Raw genomic sequence first — 25,428 nt, forward strand, 5'->3', positions numbered from 1 at the left:
CATTTGATCCCTTCCTTAAAGTGGCAACTCGGCAACCCAAGCGAAAAAGAAGACTGTGAATTTGAGGGACCGACCGCTGCTGGAACACATGCAGCCACCCCGCAATGAAATCCTTCGTAAAGAGGACGTGTCGCGCCGCCCTGGTGGATGAATTTTCGCTGTGCGGGGCGAAGTTCTTGGGTGTTTTGCAACGGTTCTACACCGCGCGTTGCGAGAGGGACCACGACGCACGCGTCGCTCACATTTCATCACTGCTGCAAACTGTGAGCGTTGCGCCGGCGATGGTGTGCAGCTGCCACCGAAACAGTTGGCGCGGTGGCTCGAGGGTGCATTGCGGGACTCGTGCGTGCTGCGTGCGCGTGATGGAGCGCTTCTCTCGAGTACAGCGACGGGCACGAGTGCAAATGGTTCGCTCCTCCGCGCTCTTTCAGCACACACGCGCTGTGTGTTACGAAGCGTCGTCGTGTTACGATGAGACGCGTTTGTCTCTCGAGGTGTTATTGTTCGAAGGGGGCCGCGCGATGCGCGTCCTGCGCGCCGCCATTGAAACGCAGTCGGAAGCCGCTTCGTGTAGCGGGCGGGAAACGGGCGCGTCGTCGTCGCGCTAAAGTGTTTTTTTTTTTTCTTCGCCCGCGTGGTCGTTCCTCCCATCCCGGAAGCCGTGCGCTGGCGATGGGCCGTCCCATTGAACCCTTTACGACGGCACGCTCCGGCGGTTGCGTGCAGCGAGCGCGGCGCGGCGTTCGTGCGCCGCTGTGTACAGCTGGTTGCAAAAGTTTACGGAACGCGTTTAGAGAAAGAGAGAGAGAGAGAGAAACAACAACTGACATTTCCTGCGGACTTGGCCTGAAGGTCGCAATTTGTCCAACCAAAACGTTCAACCCGCCGTGGTGTGGCTCAGTCGCCATGCCGTCCTGCTGCTGAGCACGAGGGCGCCGGTTCGATTTCCGCCGGCGACGGTGCTGCATTTCGATGGGGGACGGAATTTAAAAAAAAAAAAAAAACACTTGCGCATATTGATGTTTGGGTAGACATTAAAGAACCCCTAGTGGTCAAAATTAAACTGGAAGCCTATACAATACGGCGTCCTGTCGTAGCGTTTACTTTGGGTTAAATCGCATCGCTAAGCCAGTGGTCCATTTAGTGTAACGCCACAAAGGCACACCTGGGCTGTAAACATAAGTATGCTATATTGAAAAACAAGTTGTGTCCGTCTGCAGGTTCTTATAACAAGCAATAGGATTTTAATGCACGGATGCAACTGCCGCCTGAAATTACGAGCTTCATGCACGCAGCAGTGCAGTCTGCATCGTTTGGTTCCGGCCGATAAGTATTAGCTCTGGCGAAGACTGTAGGGGGACCGACGAGAACAGCCAAGGGAAAACTTTTCCGGTGAATAGTATACTGCATGGGCAGTCGCTGGCCCCTAAGACGATTGCGACGATGCCAGTTATCGCATAGTTTTCGATTCACGTCGACAGCGTGACTCCTGTCGCAGGAAGAACTTGTTATAACGGACCTACATCTTCATGCAGGCTTTGGCGCTACTTCACTGCAGCAGAATGCGCAAACGCATTTCGCTACAACTTTAGAGGCGGAGGGGAAAACAAAGGAAGAAGGCAGGGATATGTTAACCAGAAATGCGTCTCGTTGGCTACCCTACACTGGGGGACGGGAAAGGGGGGGACAGAAAGCCGGGATGAATTCGGTGCTGTTAATACAGATGATAATGCAACTAGTTTGGCGCCGATTCGGAACAGTCGAGAGCTTCAGCCTGCCCGAAACGTATTGCAGTATGGTTGAATATCGGAACGCCGGAGACGTTGTCAACATGCAGCTCAGGTATTATACAATCTTGTGACGTGGTTGTCAACTAGAGCACAGAGACAAATTAAACGACTGTCTTCTACCTATCTGCTGGTGTAGAGGCGTTGGCAGCGCATGGTGCATTTAATTTCCTTTTCCCCCCTCTTTGAGAACAGTGTCGCAGCTTTTCTAAGGCATTGTGGTTCAAGAAAGCGTCAGAAAACGGCGCCATCCGCGTTGCTGCTGCCGTTGACGTTCACGGACTGGCTTTGACTATCTAATTAATGAAACAAGAAAGTAAAAAATAGTAATGATAAGCGGGTGTTACAGCGAGACAGAATTGTGATTTTTGAGGCGAGATTCAAGGAGAGGTGGAAATTATTATCATTTTTTTCGGTGATAATCGCCCTAACCGTTTTCATTTGATTACCGATTGACATTTAATTAATATTAAGACACGTTATGACTGCATCTTTAAGGTCAGCTATGGAGCACGCAAGGCTTAGTGTGTTTGCTAGCCGTCCTGCGCAGCACTTCCGAGCAGTGCGGACTCGAGATTTGCAACGAAATGTGCTGCTGTCCCGGTTAACATTGCCCTGCGCTATGTATTTCAGCAGTACGGGGACATGTAATTAACTGCAACGCTATTATATGTCGCCGCGTATTTTATGTGCGGATTTCTCTAAACAGGTGCTGTGCACAAGATTTCTAACAAGTTGGTGTGTTTTGCTTATTGGCCGACTTCAGCCTCCCTTCATGTCGTTCATAGTTAATTTGCGAAACTTAAAGGACGGGCTTACTGTCTTATGAGGCACAAATTCTCGTGTCAATAACTATTTGTTATCTAGTCCATCAAAAATTATCAAATAATTATAATTTCGTCTCGAATCTCTTATTTTTAATAATTGAGTAAAACTGGTATACGTAGCACGTCGCTGAAAAACCTGGTATGTACATTCCGGAGAAAGAACGCTTGCTTTGTTATTGTTATTTTTCTTTTCGTGCAAGATAACCCGTCCCTGTACCTCCCCGGTTATTTACTCGGAAATATCTTGCACGATTAATTCACGGCGCACGAAATATGAAACCACTTAGCGCGCATGTTTGGAGTGCATGATTTAAGTCCTACGTCCGGCTTTGACACCTGGGCAAAAAATGCTAATAAACAAAACCTAAAAGTAGAAGTGTATTACTTATTCTAAAGGGATGGAATTTGGAGATGGTACGGCGCTACAAATTCAAAAAAAAAAAAAAAAAAGGCGGAGAGACCTTATACGAAATATCGTTTTCGGTGGGCACAGCCTGGCCAAAAGCGTGCGGCATGACGGCATTATTTGCCCTACGATTAATGAAAACAACTCTTGCATTAAAGATAACTGTAAATTACTGGGCACGACGTCACAGGTGTGCCTAAACATCGCGGCGTTTGACGCTTCGCACGGAGTTTTCTCGCATTTTGGCATTGTGGAAATGCAATAGGGCATGTATACTCGCATGTAGCATTTGCTTCATGCGACGACAAACGCTGCACAGTGAAACTCGTCACTCATCCAGAGAGAGAGAGAGAGAGAGAGAGAGAGAGAGAGAGAGAGAGAGAGAATCCCTCGCATATACATACTAATCTGAGCAACTGATACGTAAGTCCTTCGAAAGTGCTGCAAGGGTCTGTTTGTTGGCTGTTAGTGATCACAGGCGCTCTGGCCGGCTGCGACTTACCACCGCAGCCGTGCAATATCCCACCCAGCTCAACTCCAATGCGCGGAGCCGGTAAAACACGACGTGAGGGGAAAAAAAAAACAACCTATGGCATGCTAGCTCTCCTGTATGGAGACGAGATTAACTGAACTAGAGAGACCCAAGCCAAAGGCAGGCTTATGGTGTTGACAGTGCAGACTCGGGCAAACCCGAATCCCGAAGGTGGGGCTAAAGGGCTTATTGATCATCCTCAGTAGGCAAAATGGCGAACGCGAATAGCAACAATCTGAAAATCTGGCAGTGGAACTGCCCAAGTTTCCAGAGGCGCAAAGCCCCATTGGGACAGCTCATCAGGTCTGTTGCGGACAAGCCGCAAGTTATATTGTTACAGGAAACGCTATGTAGAGCGGAAATTTCTCTCTAGGGGTATACCGCACGGTAGCATACAGGGAAGAAAAGGGCAGAGGTATCGCTACCCTAATCAGAAAGAACATCTCGTTCGTTGAGCACATGGCTCCCGCGTACAAAGCGGGCCTCGAGGCCCAGCTAATAGAGACCATACCCAACAGAACAATCAGTTCTAACGTTTTCATTCTGAACGTGTACAGCGCACCATCGGATAGGAAAAGACACTTCAAAACATTACTACGCACAGCGTCAAGGGTGGCGAGCAACACGCCTCTCGTTGTTGCGGGTGACTTTAACGCCCCCAATGTGGACTGGGTGTACGGTTATAAATGTGCAAAAGGGGCGAACTTGGCCTTCAACGCTGCAGAGCTCGGCCTAATACTTGTAAGAGAGCCAAGGCTCCCAACCAGATCCGGTAATTCGGTCAGTCGAGATACGACCCCCGATCCCACCTTCCTCCAAGGAATCGAAGGCACGTGGTACAACCTCCAAGAGGGGCTATAGGCAGTGACCATCACATACTCGAAATTCTGTTGCCTGTCAAACCCAGACTGCCAGTAATATGTGAGTATGTGGATTGGAACCTTTTTCGAAAAATCAGAAATGACAGTCCCGCCAGACGAGACGTATGCAGATCTGCTAGATAATCTCAACATGGCAGTTAAAGGAGCAACCAAAGAAATCATTACGGATCTGGAGGTTCATAAGATGGACTCGAGACTCGCTCACCTGTCCTACGACATGTCCTAAGACTTGTAGCCCGCGTCTCAAATCGAAGAGGCAGTCTCAAAGAGCACAATCTGCTCAGAGCTTGGCAAGCATTCTTCCTGAGTCATGTTATCTACATCGCGCCGCACCTTAATTGGGGTAAGGCGGAAAACGGTCAATCTCAACTCTCTAATCAGAACCGGCCTCAAGCGCGTGTTCAGCCTTCCGCAGTCCACGAGCACCGAGAAGCTGCTGGAGTTAGGACTCCACAACACCATCGATGAGCTTATAGAAGCTCACGCAGCGGCTCAAATAATGAGACCATCATCCACTAAGCCAGAGAGCAATATTTTACAAGAAGCGGGTATCCAACCCAGTCATGAACCGGCGACCAAACTTAGATTGACCCGGGAAACCAGAACTGGCATCATGGTTGACCCCGTCCCGTGAAACATCCGCCCAGTGCATAACGAGGGTAGGAGATTCGCGAGAGCCAAGTCCACCCTCAAAAAGATCAATCAGCAGAAACTAGATGCCCTCTTTGTCGATTTTCCCAGATATGACAGTGGGGATAAGTTCGCTGTCTCAGTTGTAGACGCGGGGGGCGACCTGGTTAATGTAGCATCTGTCTGTACGAAGTCTGCCCGTGTGGCGGAGGAAGCGGTGATCGATCTGGCTTTTCACAGCTCAAAGATGCTCCCTATCGTCTTCTCGGAATCGCGCACGGCAGTTAGATCCTTCTCGTCCGCGCTCGTGTCTGAACAGGTGAACAGTATTGTGAACAAAGCACTTCAAATAGCTCAGGAGAGCAGCGAAGGAGGATACCACATCTCCTGGTTCCCAGTCCTTCTAGATGGCTCAGTTAACCCGCTCGTATGTAATCCTAACGAGCAGGCCCACCGGAGCCGCGGGTGGCCAAGCTTGGAACGAGGTCAGCATCTACAAAGATCCATTATGTACTTTCCAGGAAATTGTTTCCCATTATCGACTGTGCAGGAGGACATTTCCACCCCCTCACCCCAAATTGAACAAAACCTCAGGCTAGCACACTCAGACTTCTGCAAACCCGTTCGTATCCCACTCCTTGGTCCCTTAGCAGGATAGACCCTGACTACTCACATTCGTGCCTCAAATGTGGTAATGACTCATGCTCTTTTGAACTCATGCTCTGGCTGTACCCAGCCTTAATGCCTCTCCATCAATCACGAAAGAACAATGGGAGGAATCTCTCAAAAGCAGCAATCTCCACATTGAACTCCAGGCAGTCCAGAGGGCCCACGACATTGCGGCGGGACTTCGTCTCCCGGTCCCATAGTGGGCGGAGCCACCGACTTGATCTTGGGGAGCCTTCGGCTCCCCTAGATCTCAGTTTCTCAGGACTCAAAGTTTTTGTCATGTCATGTTACTATCTGGCTTAAAAAAAGAAGAAAAGGAAAAAAAGGAAACCCGCGCAAGGAAGGCGTTGTCTGCTCATGTGAGATGTACGGAAGGTAAGTGTTATTTTGTAATCGCTGATGATTACGTTTCAAAGGAAAAAAAAAAGAAAAGGGGGGATTCCGGCGCAGGTTGGCGTTGCTAATTGATACCGACCACCGCAAGCCGGCCTCCATACGAAAGCTTAACATGTTTTACTTTTAGAAGTGAACAAGGCGTTAGCCGATGAGAGCTCGTTTCTTCAGATAAACGCCTTTTAGACCAAGTACTTAACACCTTTGTGCTGCTTACAATGTTTGTTGACACCATAACTTACGATGTGTATAGACTGCTCATTTACCGGAATGTGGCTCTGTCTGGCAACCTCTGGCCGGCCACGCAGAGAAATGACTTCACTGTCGCTATGGTGGCTGTCGCTCCGTACCGTTCCAGTGCTTGAAACGGCCGACTCGCCCCACGGCGGCCAATCTCGGAGGTCATGCTCTTCTCCGCGAAATATGCGTGAAGTGGCGCGTCTAATAACATCCGTGCTTCTCGTCGTATAAATGACTATCGCTATCGTTATTTAACGCACACGCACGTGCGCACAAAAGTTTATCATTTCAAGTCTTTCTGGGCCCTCTGTGCCTGAAATGATAAAATAAAGAATGCGCAGAAACCATAGATGATGATTGTCAATACAAGCAAATAGGCGAAGCTTTTAGAAAGCTATTCTCTTTATGAAAGAAATGGTGCGCTTGAGGGCTTACATTTGTTGCAGCAGGGAATATTCATGTATAGCGTTTGTTGCTTCATTGGTCAATTCCGTATAGAACCAGAGCCGTTAAACCGCTCATCTGTAGTTATGTAGTGTACCTGGCTAAACATACATAAGTCGATTTACGGTGTGTCCAGCGACGCATCCGTCGGCGCGGAAGGTGACAGCGCTCTCCCGCCAGCGCCGACAGGTTTTCCTCGCTATATCCTCCTCCAGCAGCCGCTGCTAGGCGAAGAGGAAGGCTGCCCTTCCCTAACGCTCCACCACAGCATCTAATTCGGACGCCACAGAGCGCTCGCTCGACTGCACGCCTGTCTCATAATGCGTCTCCAAGATCACGCGCCCTTTGCATCGGCGACTTCCGCCAATTATGAAAAGGGGCCGAAAGATGAAAAAAAAGAAAAAAGCTGTTTGCTGAAAAAAAAAAGTCAGTTTTAGACGTACGAAAAACAAGGTACTCCACGGGGTCACGCCACGGAGATTCGCGCGGGAAGTTCGAGGTGGCGTCGCCATCATTCTTCTGCTTTTACGTCGTTTTCTGACATCCTGAGCCTCTTCTCGCGGCAAAAAAGTCATGGTTTCGTTTAATGCAAAGGCCTAATTTACCAATTCGCCTGGCATGTTATTTCCGTTGAGTAGCCAGACAAAAAAAAAAAAAAAAAAAGAAAGAAAAGAAAAAAAGAAAGCTCCGGCAAAATGTTTTGAAGACATGCGCCATCGCCCGCGTACGGATACTATTGCCAAGTCTGATTCTCTGCGTGCCTACCACCGAGACGCCGCGGCATATATATATATAATTTATGGAAAATAAACTCCGTGAGAGAGCCCGAGTCCAGAGTCGCGCGCTCGGTAGTTCTTGACGGTATGCCGGCGCCGTCTGCAAATTCGTGAGCGGAAGGAAGGAAGCGAGACGTGGCAGGTGCACTTGCACTACTTGCACAGTACACGTATACTCGCAATGCAGACTGACAATGGCGGCCCTTTATTTGTCGGCGCTGCGCTGGCTTTACGATCTCCGCCGTGCGGGTCTGATGATGGACGGGGTCATCGCCGCCATACCTCTTGCGCGATGCTCCTCGCCGCCGCTTGCGAAGAAAGATTTGCGCTGTGGATGCTCCCTCACACACGTGCATGCAACACCGCGCCGCGCGTACTTTTCGAAAACCTCCTCGCGCAAACCGCCGTCGTACGCAGCGAACGCTGTGTGGAAGCACGCCATCTTCTCTGCGTCAAACGGTCTTCGGGCGGTCTTCCTCCCTGTGCACGCTGTGGGTGCGGAACTCGGGGGGCGGGATGTGGGTCGCGCCGCGTCGCGCGGCTTGCGTGTGGCCGACCGTGCATTGTTCTTTGCGCTCCGGGATGAACGCTTGTGCTCCTTGTCTGAAGGGTAGCCCTTTGTCTGCAGCCAGTGCGAGCTTCTCCCATAAGGCCTCCCGTTGGTGTTGCGGTAGTTAAGTACCTTGTCGGATCTTGGACGCCTTGCGAGCTTGGTGTTCAACTTGGTGTTTCGCAACTGCAGCGGAGTTGAGAGACTCCCCCTTTACCCTTCCCCCTTTTTTTTACTCGTTGATTTGTTTTGTGGTCATTTTGTGTGTTTTCGTAGGAATTTACATACATTGCGCCACTTGCCGGAATTGTGGGAGAACAGAAAACCAACAGCAAAGTGCTTCACTTATGCGTTACCTCCGCGGTAAAATAGCTCGTAAAATCTGCGTTTGGGCTCCTGTCCTCGCCGCAGTGCATTACAGACATACAAAAGCCCCCACGACTGAATATTAAGTGCTAGCGTGCGAATTCCGCATTGTGATCAAATGTGTTACAGCATGGCCTGTGTTTTACAACGTTCGAATTTCATTTTTCATTCTTTTTTTCTAATCTCGCGGCATGCCAAGTGGCCAATCTAGCGATAACGGAGGCGTCACTTCGGGGATTATGATGAAGGGTGGAATGATTGCAAAATGAAATGGAACATTAGAAGAATACTGCTCTGGGAAATAAAATGTTTGCAGGGTTTCAGTGTGCGGCTACTATAGAGATAATAGAGAGGTTTAGCTTGTCCGGTATTCCGGTAAAACGCAGGCAAACGGGGCGTTGGAGCGTTGGGGCGCATGCGTAAACGTGAGCGGTCTGTATGGTGCAGCCACCTGGTGGCGCAGTGCTCAAACAGACAGAAACAGCTAATAATACATTAACCGAGCATATTCTTCTTCGCTGCTGGAGTAAATTTTCGGCACTGGCGTAATCGTGTTGCTGCCAAAAATTTACACCAGGAGCGAAGAAGAATACGCTCGATTAATGCAATATTAGCTGTTTCTGTCTGTTTGAACGCTGCGCCACCAGGTGGCTGCACCATGCAGACCGCTCACGTTTACGCCTCCGCCCCAGCGCCCCGGCGTCCGCCTGCGTTTTACCGGAATACCGGACAAGCTAAACATATCTACGCGGTATTAAAAAAAAAAACTTCTGCGGATAGTATATGTGCGGATACTGTCTGCATAGTTTGTAGATATCTATGCATACATGATATCTGCATCGTTTCAAAATAATTACTGCTGCGAAGTATACATGCCGCGGGCTCGCCCAGTCTCTAGACGGCTGCCTGCGACAGTTCCTCTCCTACCGCATCGCGTGCTTTGCATGCGATGGACGTGTGACAACGTTGGACTCATCTCTTCCTTCTCGGTGTTCCGTGCAGGCCTCACCGTGGCCCTGCTGTGGGACCTGGCGTGCGCGGCGTCGCAGGTCTTCCTGAATGGATCCACGCGCCTCCTACTGAACGACTCGCAGCCCATACTGAGCGCAGTCACCAGCCTCACCTTCCGGACGTGCAGCAATGGAACGATACTCCGGCAGAGCTTCGGCAACGACTCCATCTCGCTAGCCGTGCGTTCTGACGGTCCGCTCGAGCTCAGCTGGTCCGTCCAAGGGGTCAACGATTCCGTCACGGTCCGTGCAGTGCAGACTATTCTAGTTCTGTGGGCGCGACTGTCCTCTTGCCGTCCGATTACTGTTGCGTGCAGTGACGCCTATTTTATTTTGGCACCGCGTGCAGGCGCGTCTGTATGCTCTTCATTTTTAACCCAACGCGATAGCTCAGTGGCTGTGGCGTCGCGCTGCTCGAGACCGTGGGTTCGATCCAGGCTGTGGCGGCCATGATTCGAAGGAGGCGCAATGCAAGAAATGCTCACGTGCTTAGATTTACGGGCATGTTAAAGAACCCCAGGTGTTCATAATTGGCCTCTGGACTCCCACTACGGCATGTCTCATAATAATATCGTGGTTTTGGTGCTCAAAACCCCACCGTATTAATGTAATTTGTGACTGGTCGCAAAAGACAGCCAGTGTGCACGGGGTTAATGGCAGTTACTTTAAGTTAAAAAAGAAAAATCCTATAGTCATTGTGGCCCCATTATGTCTAGGTCCTTGGATGTATATTAAGTAAAAATGGGCAGTAAGGTTTACAGAAATGCAAAGAAGTTAACAAGAAATATGCTCACTTACAAATGAAATGTGTATGAAAGAACACTATACTGTGTCGCAGAGTATACTCTGTACACATCCTCGAATGATTGACAGTGTCCATTCTCCTTATTTTATGTCCGATTGATTGCTGTTCAATAGTAAATATGAGATGTCAAGTAATACAGTCGGACCTCAATATAACGGACAAAGATATAAGGAATGATTGAATATTGAAAAGTAAATGAAAGGTTCTCAAATACATGCTTATGCAGTCTAACCTCGTTATAACAAAGTCGGATCGGCCACAAAAGTGTTTTCGTTATATCCGATATTTGTTACAAGCATACAGACAATGTAGAAAAAAAAACGCGATTAGGTCTATACATAAAAAACGCAAGAGCGCGTGCCCCCAACGGGCAGCAAAGTGTCTACTGCAGATTTTGATGGCCCGTTGGCATCTTGCTATGCCGATACGACGCGCGGAAGTATCAATAAATTACACACACGCTCGTTACCGCCGCGAATACGCAACTGTGCGATGGGTGTTATCGCGCTGGTTCGGTACGTCTGCTTGCCGTCTGCGGTCAAACCAAGCCAAGCTGCCGCCGCCCACATACCACTCGGACACAGAGGGGCCCGCTCGTGGATCCGCACTCTGTATACTACAGCCCAGCCCGTGCGTCTGACCTCGCGGTAGATCGCACGTAAGGTATACGAGTGCGAACAATTTGATGCCGAACTTCCTGCGACGCCGCCGGCCACACTTTAATCGCTGGGCTAAACCGGCGCCGCTTCGTCAGGAGTGGACACCAGTGTAGCTGTTTGGTGCCTATTGACGTGGCGGCAACTTTGTTCATTGCCGCCACGTTTTCGGCATAGCGCGCGCGTCTTATGCCCGAAACACCGTGCAGAGCCTGAAAGGTAGGCAAATGTCGTTATATGCGTTGGTGCTATGGGTGGTGGTGACGCAGGGAAGTCAGAAAACTCGGGCGTCTAAAAGATCATTTGATTTTTGCTGTCAGAATATATATTTGACGCACTTGCAGGCACAAAAGTCGCGGTTTCCCCCGAGAAGGGAAGCATTGATTGCGATGGCAAATTGAATTGTGCAGGTTTTACATGCCAAAACCACGATTTGATTATGAGGTACGCCGTAGTGGGGGACTCCGGATTAATTTTGACCACATGGCGGTCTTTTGCCTACCTTTCAGAGCCTGAAAGGTAGGCAAATGTCGTTATATGCGTTGGTGCTATGGGTGGTGGTGACGCAGGGAAGTCAGAAAACTCGGGCGTCTAAAAGATCATTTGATTTTTGCTGTCGGAATATATATTTGACGCACTTGCAGGCACAAAAGTCGCGGTTTCCCCCGAGAAGGGAAGCATTGATTGCGATGGCAAATTGAATTGTGCAGGTTTTACATGCCAAAACCACGATTTGATTATGAGGTACGCCGTAGTGGGGGACTCCGGATTAATTTTGACCACATGGCGGTCTTTAACGTGCCTTCAATGCACGAGACACGGGCGTTTTTGCATTTCGCCCCATCAAAATGCGGCCGGGATTGCGATGGCAACTTATTGGATAGCTATATGCCGTAAAGTTAGTAGTTTTATCAGCTGCATAAACTGCTGTAAACATTCGTCTACTAGCTAAATTAACACGCGCTGTGTCACTCGCGCACAGGAAAACACGGAACACATCTAACTCGATGACCGCGCACACTCGCTGTCAGAACGCTGGCGCGATGAAGAACGGCAGCAGCGGCGAGCGAATTCTTTTGTGCTGCACCTCGCTTCAACGCGAAAAAGGCATGCGGGAACACGACGCACGCGAAGCAATCAGCTATCTCGGCACGGCTGGCCTTCGAACCCGCCGCAGATTACCTACAAGCGCCTACAAGATAGGACGCGCACCCGACGTGGTTGCTCAGTGGCTATGGTGTTGGGCTGCTGAGCACGAGGTCGCGGGATCGAATCCCGGCCACGGCGGCCGCATTTCGATGGGGGCAAAATGCGAAAACACCCGTGTGCTTAGATTTAGGTGCACGTTAAAGAACCCCAGGTGGTCAAAATTTCCGGAGTCCTCCACTACGGCGTGCCTCATAATCAGAAAGTGGTTTTGGCACGTAAAACCCCAAATATTATTATTATTAAGATAGGACGCGCGCGGTCGCGCTCATGCGCAGCCGCGGCCGGAGTAGAAAAGACGCGCTCTACCAAAGCCTCTTAGATAGGAGGCCTGTGCACTCTGCTTTATAAGGTCATGCTGCTTGGACCTAACTTTCCACTAACAAGCCCGGCGTTACGAAAGCGGTGACGTCAAAATCACCGCGGCTTACCCGGGAGCATCCACATTAGATTCTATGGCAGTCGGGCAAGGCGGCATGACATCTTGGATCGAAGTGCACAGGCCTTGTACCACCTAGAAGCCGTTGGCTCTATCCTGCGTCCCCCCCCTCCCTCCTCCTAGCGCGCGCACACATCTCCCCGTTTCCCCATTGCGCGTGCGCGAACCGTCGGCGCGCAGTCTCCCCGCCTTCCGTTCCTTGCGCGCGCAAGAAGACTCCGCCGCACCAAGCCGCCTGGGCCCAGGACGTTCAGTTTCACATGCCATTGCTGTGATGCTGTTTGCGCGCCATGTTTTCGTGATTACCTGCTGAGAAATGTTGCTGCAGTCGAAATCTGCATTACTTATTCTTCAGTGCCTAGCTGGATGCTCAACAGTGTCTGTCCTTTGCTGACTGGCCCTCAGGTGGGGGCCAATGTGACGGACAACCAGCTCTACTGGGTCTCCTTGCGTCCCACATATGGCCTGGTTTGGCTGCATGTGGGTGAACAGCAGCCTGTGCTCGTGGCCAGCGACAGCATCAGGCCCTACCTCCTCTCTCTTGTGTCGCAAGCAGCTGTGTCAACTGTGGTGGCACCTTTGGGGTTTCGTGGCTGCATCTCTGGAGGCGCCAATCTCCCCTTGGCCAGTGCACATGCTGAGGGAAGCCCCACATGGGATGCCTGCCCTCTCCCAGATGTGCGGCATTGCAGTAAGTAATGTGCACTCTTGGATCCATGATCCTGGTGTCTACTGCATGTTCCTTTTTATTGTAGATGGCCTGTGAATTGGTTGATTTTTTTTAACACATTCACTGCACCAGCACTTTGTGAGGTACCTATTCCTATGCTTCGGGACACCGGTGAGTCGTGCAGTTTCTCAAGTTCCACAGAAATGGTGCCTCTTGGAAGCAATTGAAAGCAACACAAATTTTTTCGATTTGTTGATTTCTAGCTAAGATGTTGCTTGCACACTACAGGGAAGCTCTCCACAACCACACAGGAGAAATAACCGCCATGACCCACCTGTGACCTATGTTGCAGTGAACATGTTAAACTTTGGCCTGATCGTGCCTGGCTATAGCCATATTCATTGCATCTATGTTCACAAAGTGCTGGCCGGTACCTAAAATGGTGGTTATTGCGGGTGAAAGAGTGGCAAGCTTTTAATTCATGTACAGGGATTGCTTTGGCAGCTCAGTGTGGCAGATACATGCAGTTTGGAAGAGGTTCATTGAGTTTTCCCTTAAAAATATTAGAGGAATATAGGTGTATTAATGTTTATTTAGATAGGGAGATTGTGTGAGCACTTATCCAGTCTTATAAAGAAATTAAAGAACGCTTTTCTAAAGAAAAATAAATGGAGTGAAAGGAAGAATGAGAAAAGTGCTCATTCACAAAAAGTGCCTGCTTTCCCAATAATGCTTGGAAATAGGTGTGGCATTATAGCATGTGAGTTGATGGAAGTTCTCTTTACAAAGAAAAAAAAGATGAAGATTGTGTCAGTGTCCCATTCATATTAGTGTGCATCAATGTGACCAAGTATTTAGCTATGGGGTTTTAGGTATCTTCTATAGTGGCACTGCCTGAGGATATTTTATCTTTTTTACTGCATGTTTATGCTTGTGGTAGTTTAATTCATTGCTGGCTCTTGTGCATGCACGTGAAGCTTTCGTTGTGTGGCTTTTTTACTAAATGAAGGCATTTCCAATTTCGTGACTATTCCATTTGGTTCTCCTCTTCTCCATGCCTTTGTTTGCTTTGCTAATTTTAGAAGCTATGCAAATGACAAGTTCAACATCGTGCTCTTATGTTTTTGCAATACCGTGGCTTACCGCAAAACCAGCAATAATGAAAATGTGAATGCATCTTACTGGGCCCAGATTACGTCTAGGCACCTTCCTGTCATATGGTCATATGTAGCAAAGTGGCAGCATCTTCAGCATATACGAATAAAATAAACACATAATGTACTTTGTTCCTTATTACATGCTCATGTAGTCGCCACATTCATATGGCATCCACATCATCCACGATGGGGCTAGTAATAGTTTCTGAACAGTCAATAGGTTGTCATAGGTGGTAGCACATGTCAAAGCCAAATACTAGCTCAATTTGGCACAAATATGTGATGCCCTATGCTTGCACCTAAATCAAATTCTCTTACCCACAGGCTAACTTCGTTTGGTATGCTGCAAATTCATGACAGCCTTCAGTGAAAGCTTCATTGATAGCTCAGAAAGTTGGCTTGTTGGTGGTGTGTACAAAAAAAACAACAACAAATGTACAGATGCAGTGAAAGCAAATGTGAATGTGACATGGTGCATATTTAATTTTAGTGCACTGACAAACTGTGCTTCCGATTTTGTGTCGCCTGACTTTGAATTGGCTTCTGTTCACGTCTCTCTTCTTACAGAGGACTACCGGGTGGACCCATGCTTTGACTACTACTGCCAACACGGTGGCTTGTGTACACTACAGGATGGAGTGCCCAAGTGCCTGTGCACAGCCAGGTACAGTGGCGAGCACTGTGAAAAAGATGAGGGTAAGCCATTCACTCGAAGCCCTGCTTGTGCTTGTCTTAAGGAAGTGTACTGTTGTTGCACTCCACTTGTGGTGGCAAAGGTATCGTGTTGCCAGGCTTTGAAAATTCTGCTTCAGCATTGTACTCCTAGATTTCTTAGGAAAACAAGAAAGGTAACAACCCCTTTCCTTATGTGGATTCTAGAAATCTATGGAAACCTTCATCACTGGGTCATCTTTCTCTTAGCTTCAGTGTGGATTTCGAGTAAGAGCAGCATGGAAAATTCATAGGGACACATACTTTTATGCACTTACAGAAAGGGATAAGATTACCATGGGCTGCGCCATTGGCACTTCCTATTGTTTAAATGATACTGTTTGCCCAAGCCAGTGTTTTCTCCCTACTGCCTTCTGATGTGGCAGCTTTTTGAGTAAATTACATCTGTTCTAAAAGCTGAAAGTGTGACATAATTTTGTTATGTAGTCAGCTACCAAAGGTGTTTTATAAATAATCTCAAGCATCACAGAAAGAATTCTGGCACACTCACACATACTGGGGAGCCTGGAGACCAAGATATGGGTTCTGCATATTTTTTTTTTTTTTTGCCTGTTGCAAAATCCACAGTTCGTGAAACTTGTAGTGCAGGTCAGAGGAGAAAGCATTATTGACAAGGAAAGTGTGAGGCAATCATTAACTTGTTTCTGAACAGGAATAATAAAAAAAAAGATTTGATGAAGGAATCATTCCACTATGCAGGAAATGATTAAGAATTTTGTTGCAATGATTTGTAATGAACTTGTCTGACACCTATTAGCTTGATCACTGTATGCTAATGATGTAAAAAGATGTACTTCAAGCAGGCATGCACATTTGAATATGGGATAGGCAATATTATTATGAAACTTGTATTTAGTAAATATTTTATGCCAATATTCTTGCGTTACTGTGAACATTTTCCTTGCACTCCATGCCATGCATTGCGCCAGTGCTATTTCATTGTCAGAGAATATGTGCAAATGTTTTGTGCAGATTTAGGTGTCATCTGTAACTTCTTTCATTTGCATGTTATATTTTAATGCCCTTGTTGAAGCATGAGGTCACGGGACCAAATGCCGGCTGTGGCAGCTGCATTTTGGTGGAGGTGAAATGCAAAAATGCCTGTGTCCCGTGTATTGGGGACACGTTAAAGATCCCTTGGTGGTCAAAATTAATCTGGAGTTGCCCACTATGACGTGCCTCAGAATCAGATTTTGGTTTTGGCACGTAAAACCCCAGAATTCAATTCCTTGTTGAACATTGGTGCCTGTTTGTATTGAAAATAACTTATTGCTCCTAGATAGTATTTGATTCAGGCGAATGGCAGTGTTGCTGCCACTTCATTGCGTGCTGCCTGTCATCTGCGTTGGCTTGCACTCTCAGATGCTCTTGCACTGTGGTCCTAATTTGTTGACATTATGTCTTCTGTTCATGCCATTTTATGCAATTCATGACGATTGTATAGTGGTATGTAGACAGCTAGAACTTTCTTAAAAGATACAGATGGGCTAATGGGTGAGCCATGATATTGATGCAGTACACTTACACAACTTTCTTCTTTTAGCTTCGAGGTGAGACATGCTTTCATAAGCCTGTAGTGCAGGTTGGTTAATGACGGTGTGAGCTGTAGAAGTTTGATGCACAGATAGTCAAACCTTGATATAACAAAAACCTCGATTAAACGAAATTCGCAATGTAACGAACTAATTCGATTTGCCGATCTTACTTGCATTGAAAACCGTGTATTATATTTCGCAATTTTAGCGAAGTAATGTTGCGACCCTGTTTCGATTTAACAAAGTTTTTGGCCAATTCAAGCGTGTACTTGGAGCCTGTATGGCTAGTAAATCTAAGAAAAAACAATAAAAATGTCGGCCGAGGCAAGAGTTACTTCAAGCGTCCTTCTGCGTGTGAAGTTTGCGCGGTAAAACCGACATCAAAGCATGCGCGCCGGAATGTGGTAGGTAGGAAACACCGCTGCGCCGTTTGTCGCGTTGGTAAAGAACTTGCGGAGGCCGTGGGGCATGCGGCAGCTCGCAGCGCCAGGAGAAACACGAGAGCAGACGACTCCTGCGCAAGATGGATGTGGAGAGAGTGAACGCGCATTAACGTATTCAAGCACGCGCGGGGAGGGATGGGCAGGAGCGGGCGCCTCTTCCTTGCCCGCGTCCGATCGCGGGCCTCTTCGGAGGTCATCTCTCCGCGGAAAATGCAAAGGGCGAGCCGAAATGGTTGGCGCCTTCACGCGCATTTTGCTGTTCCCGCGCATCTAATGTTGGCGGTCGCATAATCTCAAGTGTCCGAGACGCGGTGCGAAGCGCTTGTTCGCGTTGTGACTTGCGATTTCGTGGTCATCGAGTGAGATCCGTTAAAGGGACACTAAAGGTTACCAGAAAGTCAAGTTAAAGTGGTAGAGCAATGTTCAAGAACGTCTAAGGCGTCAATCTAATCGCGAACAGAGCTTTAGTAACCGAGAAATTGAGGTAAATGCATGACACGATTTGAGACCCCCTAGCGACATTCCGGTACTAGCCCGATGACGAAAGCACTCCTCATAATTTGTGTTACTAATACTCAACTACTCGTATTAAAATATCATTTCATTCGATTATAAGACGGAAGAAAGTACTACTTGTCTACGTCTATTCGATTCTAAGAAAAAAATAACATTTTGACGTTACCCTTCAGTAGTATAGGTGGTCGAAAGGTTTCGTTTTCGCTCGACTCTGCGCCGCGCACGTTTTGGAGTTTCAGTAGTTTCGTTATCGCGTCGTGCTGTGCGGGTTCTGCTGGCTCGCGAAACTTTCATTTCGAACAAGCAGTGAGAATGCCACGTCCTTGTGATGTCGTGGGAAGCCCTCGTTGCTTTCCCGCTCCGGAGAGCCGGTGTCGAGGCCGCCGTCGTAGTACGCAACGACGCCGGCAGCGCGAGCCCTCAGCAGCAGGTCGCGCTCGTCAGTGCTCAAATCGCTGAAGTTGAGCCCAGCATCTCGAGCCAATCTGTCGTTGTCAGGGTCCATTGTGACGAGCGTCGAAGTTTGCGTCATAGAATAAAGTACCAGCTTATGGTCGCGCGTTTCTCCTTCCGCTAGCCACCATACTCCCGCTTTCGCTCTGCTGTCGGCTCTGTCTTGGCTCTGTTTCTGGCCGCGCGTTTGCGTTTTGCGCAGAAAAGCCGTAGCGCCGTCTGCGGACGCCGTTCTACTCACCGATGGCGCAACGTCACTATGAGACCATGATGTCAGTACTCCTCAATCGGAGGGCGGGCGATTTGAACTGCGCTAGAGGTACGCGGACGCTTCAGAACGCATTTTCTCTTAAAATAAGTCTCTCCTTGGCACGAAACAAGCGTTTCGAGGTTTCTGTGATGGTATTTCAACAGTCCACGTTGACTTAATAGTAACCTTTAGTGTACCTTTAATGTTTGCGGAAGCGCGCGTGACACCGGTAAAGCTACGAACCTTACTTGTAATTGCCTCTTTGCTATCGCCATCAATGCTGTCTTTCTATCGAAACTGTGGTTTTCCTTTTTTTTTCTGCTCAGGAGGAATATCCATGTCTTTCTACACTTTTGTTTTTCATTTGTAGGCGCCCACTGCGGGCACTAAGCGCAGTCAGCTATGACGTTCAAAATTTATGGGGCCGCGCAACGCAACGCACGTAAATCTCGGAAGCCGTGAGCCACTTCGATGCATTGCTCTCGGCGCGATCTGCACCGCACGTGCTGTTGCTCATAACTGCGCTAAATCGACTGCTTTATCCGAAGTCCGTAATATCCGAAACGCCTCACTTCCGAAACTTTCGTCGCGATGTCTAACAACCTTATTGCAAAGAGTGAGTGACGAACGTCCAATGTAAAAAACAGACAAAAAAGTCGCAGTTTCGCCTGAAAGGCGAAGCGTTGATTGCGATAGCAAATTAAGCAAGATAAGCGCGGCAGCAGCAGCGAGCGAATTGACCTTCGCGCTGTCTCTCGCTTCAACGCAAACTAAACGTCGAAAGCACAGCGCATACGAAGCTTCCGGCACTGGACGCACTTCGTCCGCATCGCAGATCGCTTTGATGCCGAAGCCCGCGCTAGTGCGCGCTTTGTTCACATCGCAGATCGCTTTCAAGATACGGCGGGCGCGCACTTTGCCGACATCGCAGATCGCCTTGAAGATACGATGGCCGCGCCGTAAGCAGCAGCCGCCGGAGTAGAACCCCCCTTCACCCCCCCCCCCCCGTGCCTCGCGCGCTAAAGAAGACGGCGCGTTTCCGCCCCGCGATTCCTTCCTCGCGCGCGCGATCGTCGCCTGACCGTCGCAAGTCACTTGTCGGCCCCTGTCGACACAGCAAAAGTGCATTTTATACGCCAGATTAAAAAAAAAAAAATTCCGCTAATTTCGTTCGCTGTAGCCGATAGTCAGTTGTAGGTCTGTTAAAAGCGAACTTCATTGCATCAATAAAATAGGCAGACCAAAGTTGTTCCGGTATATCCGAAATTCGGTTGTTCGCGAATCCGTTGTAACGAGCGTAAACTTAGCAGGAAATTTCACTACACCTTCGCCAAATGAAGCATAAGGGCTGCATCGCTAGTAAAACCGAACCAGAACCTAAAGCGCACTATAATTATCCTAATCATGGAAGTGAACTGAGCGAACATAACCACGGTTATAGCAAACACCATCGGTCCTCCATTTCCTGTTTTTGCGACTCTCATATTTGCTCTTTCGTTGTATTTTTCTCTAGTGGAGGTTCCATTGTTCTGTCATTGTGCGGTCTTGTTTGTGCCCCCCCCCCCCCACTTGTGGTGCAGTTCTGTATTCTGTATACTGTTGTGACGCGGAGCTCACTCAAGGAGGTTGTCAGATCAAAAAGCAGCTTCGGATAATGTTTAGTCATACATTCTTTGGCATAGTTCTTTGGCACTTAAGAGATAGTACGTTGTAATGTGAATACTCAATTTCTGGCTGGGAGAAGGACAAAGAAAGAGAAAGACAGAGAGGTTAGCAGACACTGGCTTATAATTTGCCATTAGTGGGGACCTTCCTTACAACCCTGCATAATCGGAAGAGGAGATCCATTGGTCCTGTGGTTGTGATTTAAACAACTTTTGCATGACCCAGCGTTAGCTATGCAGGAGGGACTTTTCATACTGCAACTAAAAAAGCCTCTGGTCTGGTTTTGTAGTGTGCATCCTGTAGGGCGTGGTCTTCCATATGGGTTTTAGTTCCACTATCTTCTTTTTTTTTTCTTTTGCTCACTTGAAGCATGGCAAACGTGCAAAGACCTGTTGCAAGTTGAAATGGTAGAAGTGGCTTTATATCGCAATGTGCGCACAGGTAAAGGCATTCTGTTAAAACTTAATGAAGGTAGCCTGGTAATTTTTATCTTAAATGCCGCATTGGTACGCATAAAACGAGCTCTGGTATATTTTTCTGTTATTCCAGGTAATATTGAGACGATATGGTGTGTAGATGTACGTTCGACACTCTACCAAAAGGGCTTATTTCAGCTACAAATGAGCATTTTCACTTCAAGATCTGTGCCGAAAGGCCAAATGGCTGTTCCACCACTGTGATTACTTTTGCATTTTATATATTTAAAATATGTCTCATTAGTTGTGTGTCAAACAGCAGAACATTGTTTTCGAAAGATACTATGTGAATATTCTAATATTCGTCCTCCACTCGTATTAAAACGCGATATACAAGTTACCCATGTTAAATATTCCCTGCCTTGGTGGCATAGTGGCCTTGGCATTGCGCTCCTAAGCCTCAAGGTACGGGATTGAATCCCGGCTACGGTGGCCATATTTAGATGGGGGGTGCAGTGCAAAAACACACGTGTGCCATGCATTTGTTGCATGTTAAAGAACCCCAAGTGGTCAAAATTAATCCAGATTCTCCCACTATGGCATGCCTCATAACCATACCATGGTATTTTCACTTGATATCCCAGAATTTAATACAGTCGAATCTCGTTAATGCGAACACGCTTAATTCGAACTGACGCTGTAGTCCAGTCAAAGTTATGGGCATTCCAACAGCCGAAAACGCCCGGTAATTCTAACGCGCAAGAATTTGCGACGGTTAATTCGAACATACTGCGCTCCGACAGTGCTCTCAGCAGCGCACCAAATCACCCGGCGGCGCATCCGACCAGCATTCCTCTGACCCCGCCATGGAGAGCTTAGGAACGACGCCTCAACGTCGCGCGCGAAAAAAAAAAAAAGAAAGAAAACGTGGTGGAAATTAGTGTGCAGGCGTGTGCAGGCACGCGTCACCGATTACTTCTGTTAGTGATGGGTTAGTGACTTCTGTTACTGTCGCGGCACCTCATAGAGTTAATGTATAAGAACGTCTGACATTTCGGGCGCAAAAAACCTTCGCCGTCTGAACTCACGGTTTTTTTTTCTTGCCACCGCAGGTCCGAAACGGCATTAATCGAAGCCACCATTACCGCCATTTTGATTATCGCGCGTCCTCGAGCCGGTGCTCTCGCACGCAGATCCGCTGGAAGCCGTAGCCACATCGCGGCGACGCTAGGCCTAGCTACTTTGACATTCTTTTTCGAGCTTCTTGCTGTTCGGCCCCGTGTTTTTGCCGCTGTTAACAATTTGCCGCTGTTAGCAATGGTGCCGAATACGCCTTTGTAATCCTCGCCAATGGCTTGGCAGCTCGGAAAGCACGACGAATTATGCCGGTTTTCGAAAGCCAGCTTCTTAACACAGCAGCGTTATGCGGTGAAGCATACGGGAAGTATCATTGCGGTGAAGCATATCAAGAGTGGGAAGGGACAATTGTCACGGGACACAGTATGTATTCCTTAATTATACACGCGTGCACGCGCCGTCTCCTTTCACAGTACGAGCACCGATACGCCTAATAAGTGTACTGGCAGGCCTTGAGATCTATTTCGGACCTGCCTGTGGCGATTTGAGCCCTTGGGCGCAGTAAAAGGCATGGATTCGGATGTTTTGCAGCCCCGAGGGAGTCCGAAAATCGGACGTTGACTGTACTCAATTATACGAATTGATTAATTATACGAATTGATTTATCAACATTCAAATAATTCAGTTCGCGACTCGATTATATTTGGTGATACACTCGGCCGAAGTCGATGAATTGCACGCAACCTTACCAGGGTGCTCAATTGGTTTCAGGACAAAAGAAAATTTAATGTTGGAGTTTTTACGTGGTGAAACCGCAATCTGATTATGAGGCACGTACGTCTGTCTTGGTACAAGGGTTGTACGGGTCATCAACTCCAATTGAAACAATTTCTATACCCGACGCCGGCATAGGGAACGGCGATGAAAGCAGCACCTATGTACGAAAATATTACCGATTAGCCACTGGAAGGCATGCAGATCGTATTGCATACGCGTGTTCATGCACGCAGATTCATGCATTTGCATGTGCAGTTTGGAACTTTCTGTCAATCTATGCGCAGTTGCAGTAGTTGCCAGCTTCAACTGTTGTCCAAAACATGTATGCATGATCTTGGAACCAGTCGCCGGTTATCCACTCTTACGAACATATTAGCGGCGAGCATTTCGCTATGGCTTGTAGAAAGCTTGCCGGTCAGATCGGCCAACAGCCAGTTTTCGCCATGGCACACTGCATTGGCCATTAGATGTAATCGCTAGTGCTTCGAAAGGTTGGTCGGGTATCGGTGACAAAAGTTACAGTTTTATGCCGAATCGACTTATATCTGCTCATGGCCACATGACACGCAGGAAGCCGACAACCCGCCTCACAACGAAAGTGAGTGTACGGTATGGTACGAATGTTGTTCTGCACTGCCATCACTCTGCACATGCCTAATACATTAGTACATGCCTCTGTACTAACACACCCTACAGAGCCATGTCATCTTGGTGCCGGTAATAGACACATAGTCTCTAGTCGAGCTTCTAGCATAGTTATTGGGTGTAATACACATTTTGTCTGGTGTGGTAAAGCATCTCAAAGCACATCGGTTATTTGGAATGCACATAAAACATTTGCCATCACTTTTTGTCTTTTTGCCTGATGGTGCAAATTGTTCTAGCCCGTTTGTAATTTTATGTCTCTGTTGGCTTTGCGTCTTGCTTCACTGTTGAGCAGCACACACTGATTGCACAGTGGTAACAAGCTTTTCCAAATGGCTACAGATTACTACACTGCAAGTGTTTCAAAAAGACGAATTTTTCTGCTTTGAAACTGCTTCAAAATGCTGGTGTAGCTGCTGCCAAACTGCTCCAGAATGACAGTTTTCCTGCACCAAAAATTGCTTCATATCCTAAACTTGCTGGACCACCTGTGGAAGCCCAATACTAGTTTCTCATCTTCCATGCACTTTTGATGGCTTTTGATGACCTAGACAAATTGAATGCAAAGCAAGTGACAGTGAAATTTTAATCAGCTTCCTCATTGCATAACACACTACCATCTGTGAATGAGCCTGTAACTGTTTTTGAGCTAGTTTCAATGTATTCTCCCACACACTTAAACACATGCCAGAATGCACTTTCCTGGACAGATAATGATGCAAGAAGTAGTATTTAATTGCATTGTGAAGTTTTATTGTTCCATTCTTTGAGCAATTTCTTTACATATTGTGGCAATGCTGATGCATGCCAATCTACTGCACCCATTCATCTGGTTTTTATCTTTGATGGCTGCATTCACACAGGTGAGCAATACTAAGCTATCTTAGAGCTGATGTTTAGGGCCACATAAAAAAAGTTCTGACAGAACCCATCTCAGGATGACTGTCGATGTTAATTTGATTAGTATTCAAGCAATGTAGCCAGCACTATATAATGATGAACCTATATTGTAGTGACGACACTGACGACTTAATTGACTTGCAAATTTTGTATCCATAACTTCGGTACTGTCCCCCATATGCACACATTAGGTGACGGTGGATCAAGTAGGACATGTATTTGAAAGCACTGAAGTTGTTGAGCCCCCTTACAGACATGATCAAGTACCCCAACTGGCCACAATGTGGGTACAACGTCTCCTTCATTAACATTGTGAACCAGATGCTTTGAGGATGTTCCAAGTCCGCATTGAAGTATCTATTATAATCGTTAAACCTCCACGGCTGTGTTTACGATTCAGCCTACTACCAAATTGCCCACGGTGCATCAGGTATCTTATACGCATGAAGGGGATGCGGTGTCAGAGAGATGAGCACTGCTTTTGTTCAAACAATCCAGGATGGTCAAAACTGAGGCTGTGCTGCAGCTTGCCTTGTAGTCTGCAATTGCCTTTGGTACGCAAAAACCAATAAGTCAACCTGTCTGTCTGCTGCATGTTCGATCTTCTATGCACAGGACCTCTGTGTGATCGTGACCCATGGAAGAAGAAGCCCTGCATTAACGGCGGTGTCTGCGTGGAGGACTGGCGGGGTAACAGCACGCAGTGCCTGTGCCGGGGGCCGTGGAGTGGCAGCGCATGTCAGGAGCCTGCCCCCGATGCCCAGTGTGATCAGCCATCCAAAATGTGCCGGAATGGGGGCAGCTGTGTGACTGGCAGTGTCCAGAGTCGCACCTTCTGCCAGTGCCCGCCAGGTGAGTCTGTCACTGCTGGTTCTCGTTACACTTGCATATTATGAATAGGGGCAGAACAAAATTGGTAAAAGATTGCCCGCTACTTGTTTAATGCGTAGAAAAAAAGGGAAGCCTTGATGTAGTGGCAAAAAATAAAGCGTGAATGCGTATTTCAGAAGTGAAGATGGCTTTAAATACTTTGTCATAGCAGTCATGGCTATAAAACAACCTTTTGCCCTTTGATGTTCCTGTGCAAGAACTTCGGGAAAATATGGATATGGTATTGAGGGTATGTTTTCTTTGCAGGTGCTCACAGTTCCACTGGGGGGTACTATAATATGTTGGATATTGCGAGGATACTTGACTGTGGCGTCTCCCCTGACATTCACCTTCCCCGCACGACTTTCGCCTTCTAATGTTTGGCTTCCCCACACATGCCATGGCAGACACTAGGCATACAGTGCCACAGTTATACAGCAGCAAGGGAAGGGGCGCAGGTTGGCACACGTCTCCTTTTTTAGCACGGCCATGGCTGCTCAGGGCTGTCAGTGTGACTGAGCACACACGTAGCCTGCGTGCCCTGTTTTAGAGGTACTCTACTGTGTGTGCAAAGTTGGCTGAGCTGAGATGGTGCGGCATTGTGCGCTTTCTTCCCGTGTGTTTAGCACTGGATGTTATGTAATCTTGAGCTTCGGAGACACGTTGAAGCGAGAGGCAGACTAAGCACTTGCTCGCCGCTGCCTC

At 47.9% G+C, this 25,428-nt stretch overlaps 1 protein-coding gene across 1 annotated transcript in view; it reads left to right on the plus strand.

Annotated features, from left to right (window-relative positions):
- Positions 1-25,428, plus strand: part of crb (cell polarity complex component crumbs) — a 248,365-nt gene that overhangs the window by 117,008 nt on the left and 105,929 nt on the right. Inside the window, exons 2-5 of the mRNA XM_075678266.1 lie at positions 9,504-9,754; positions 13,023-13,308; positions 15,012-15,140; positions 24,469-24,705. Coding sequence (XP_075534381.1) covers positions 9,504-9,754; positions 13,023-13,308; positions 15,012-15,140; positions 24,469-24,705 — 903 coding nt within the window. The remainder of the gene's footprint in view (positions 1-9,503; positions 9,755-13,022; positions 13,309-15,011; positions 15,141-24,468; positions 24,706-25,428) is intronic.

The sequence above is a fragment of the Dermacentor variabilis genome, unplaced genomic scaffold (assembly GCF_050947875.1).
Source record: "Dermacentor variabilis isolate Ectoservices unplaced genomic scaffold, ASM5094787v1 scaffold_18, whole genome shotgun sequence".
NCBI lineage: Eukaryota > Metazoa > Arthropoda > Arachnida > Ixodida > Ixodidae > Dermacentor > Dermacentor variabilis.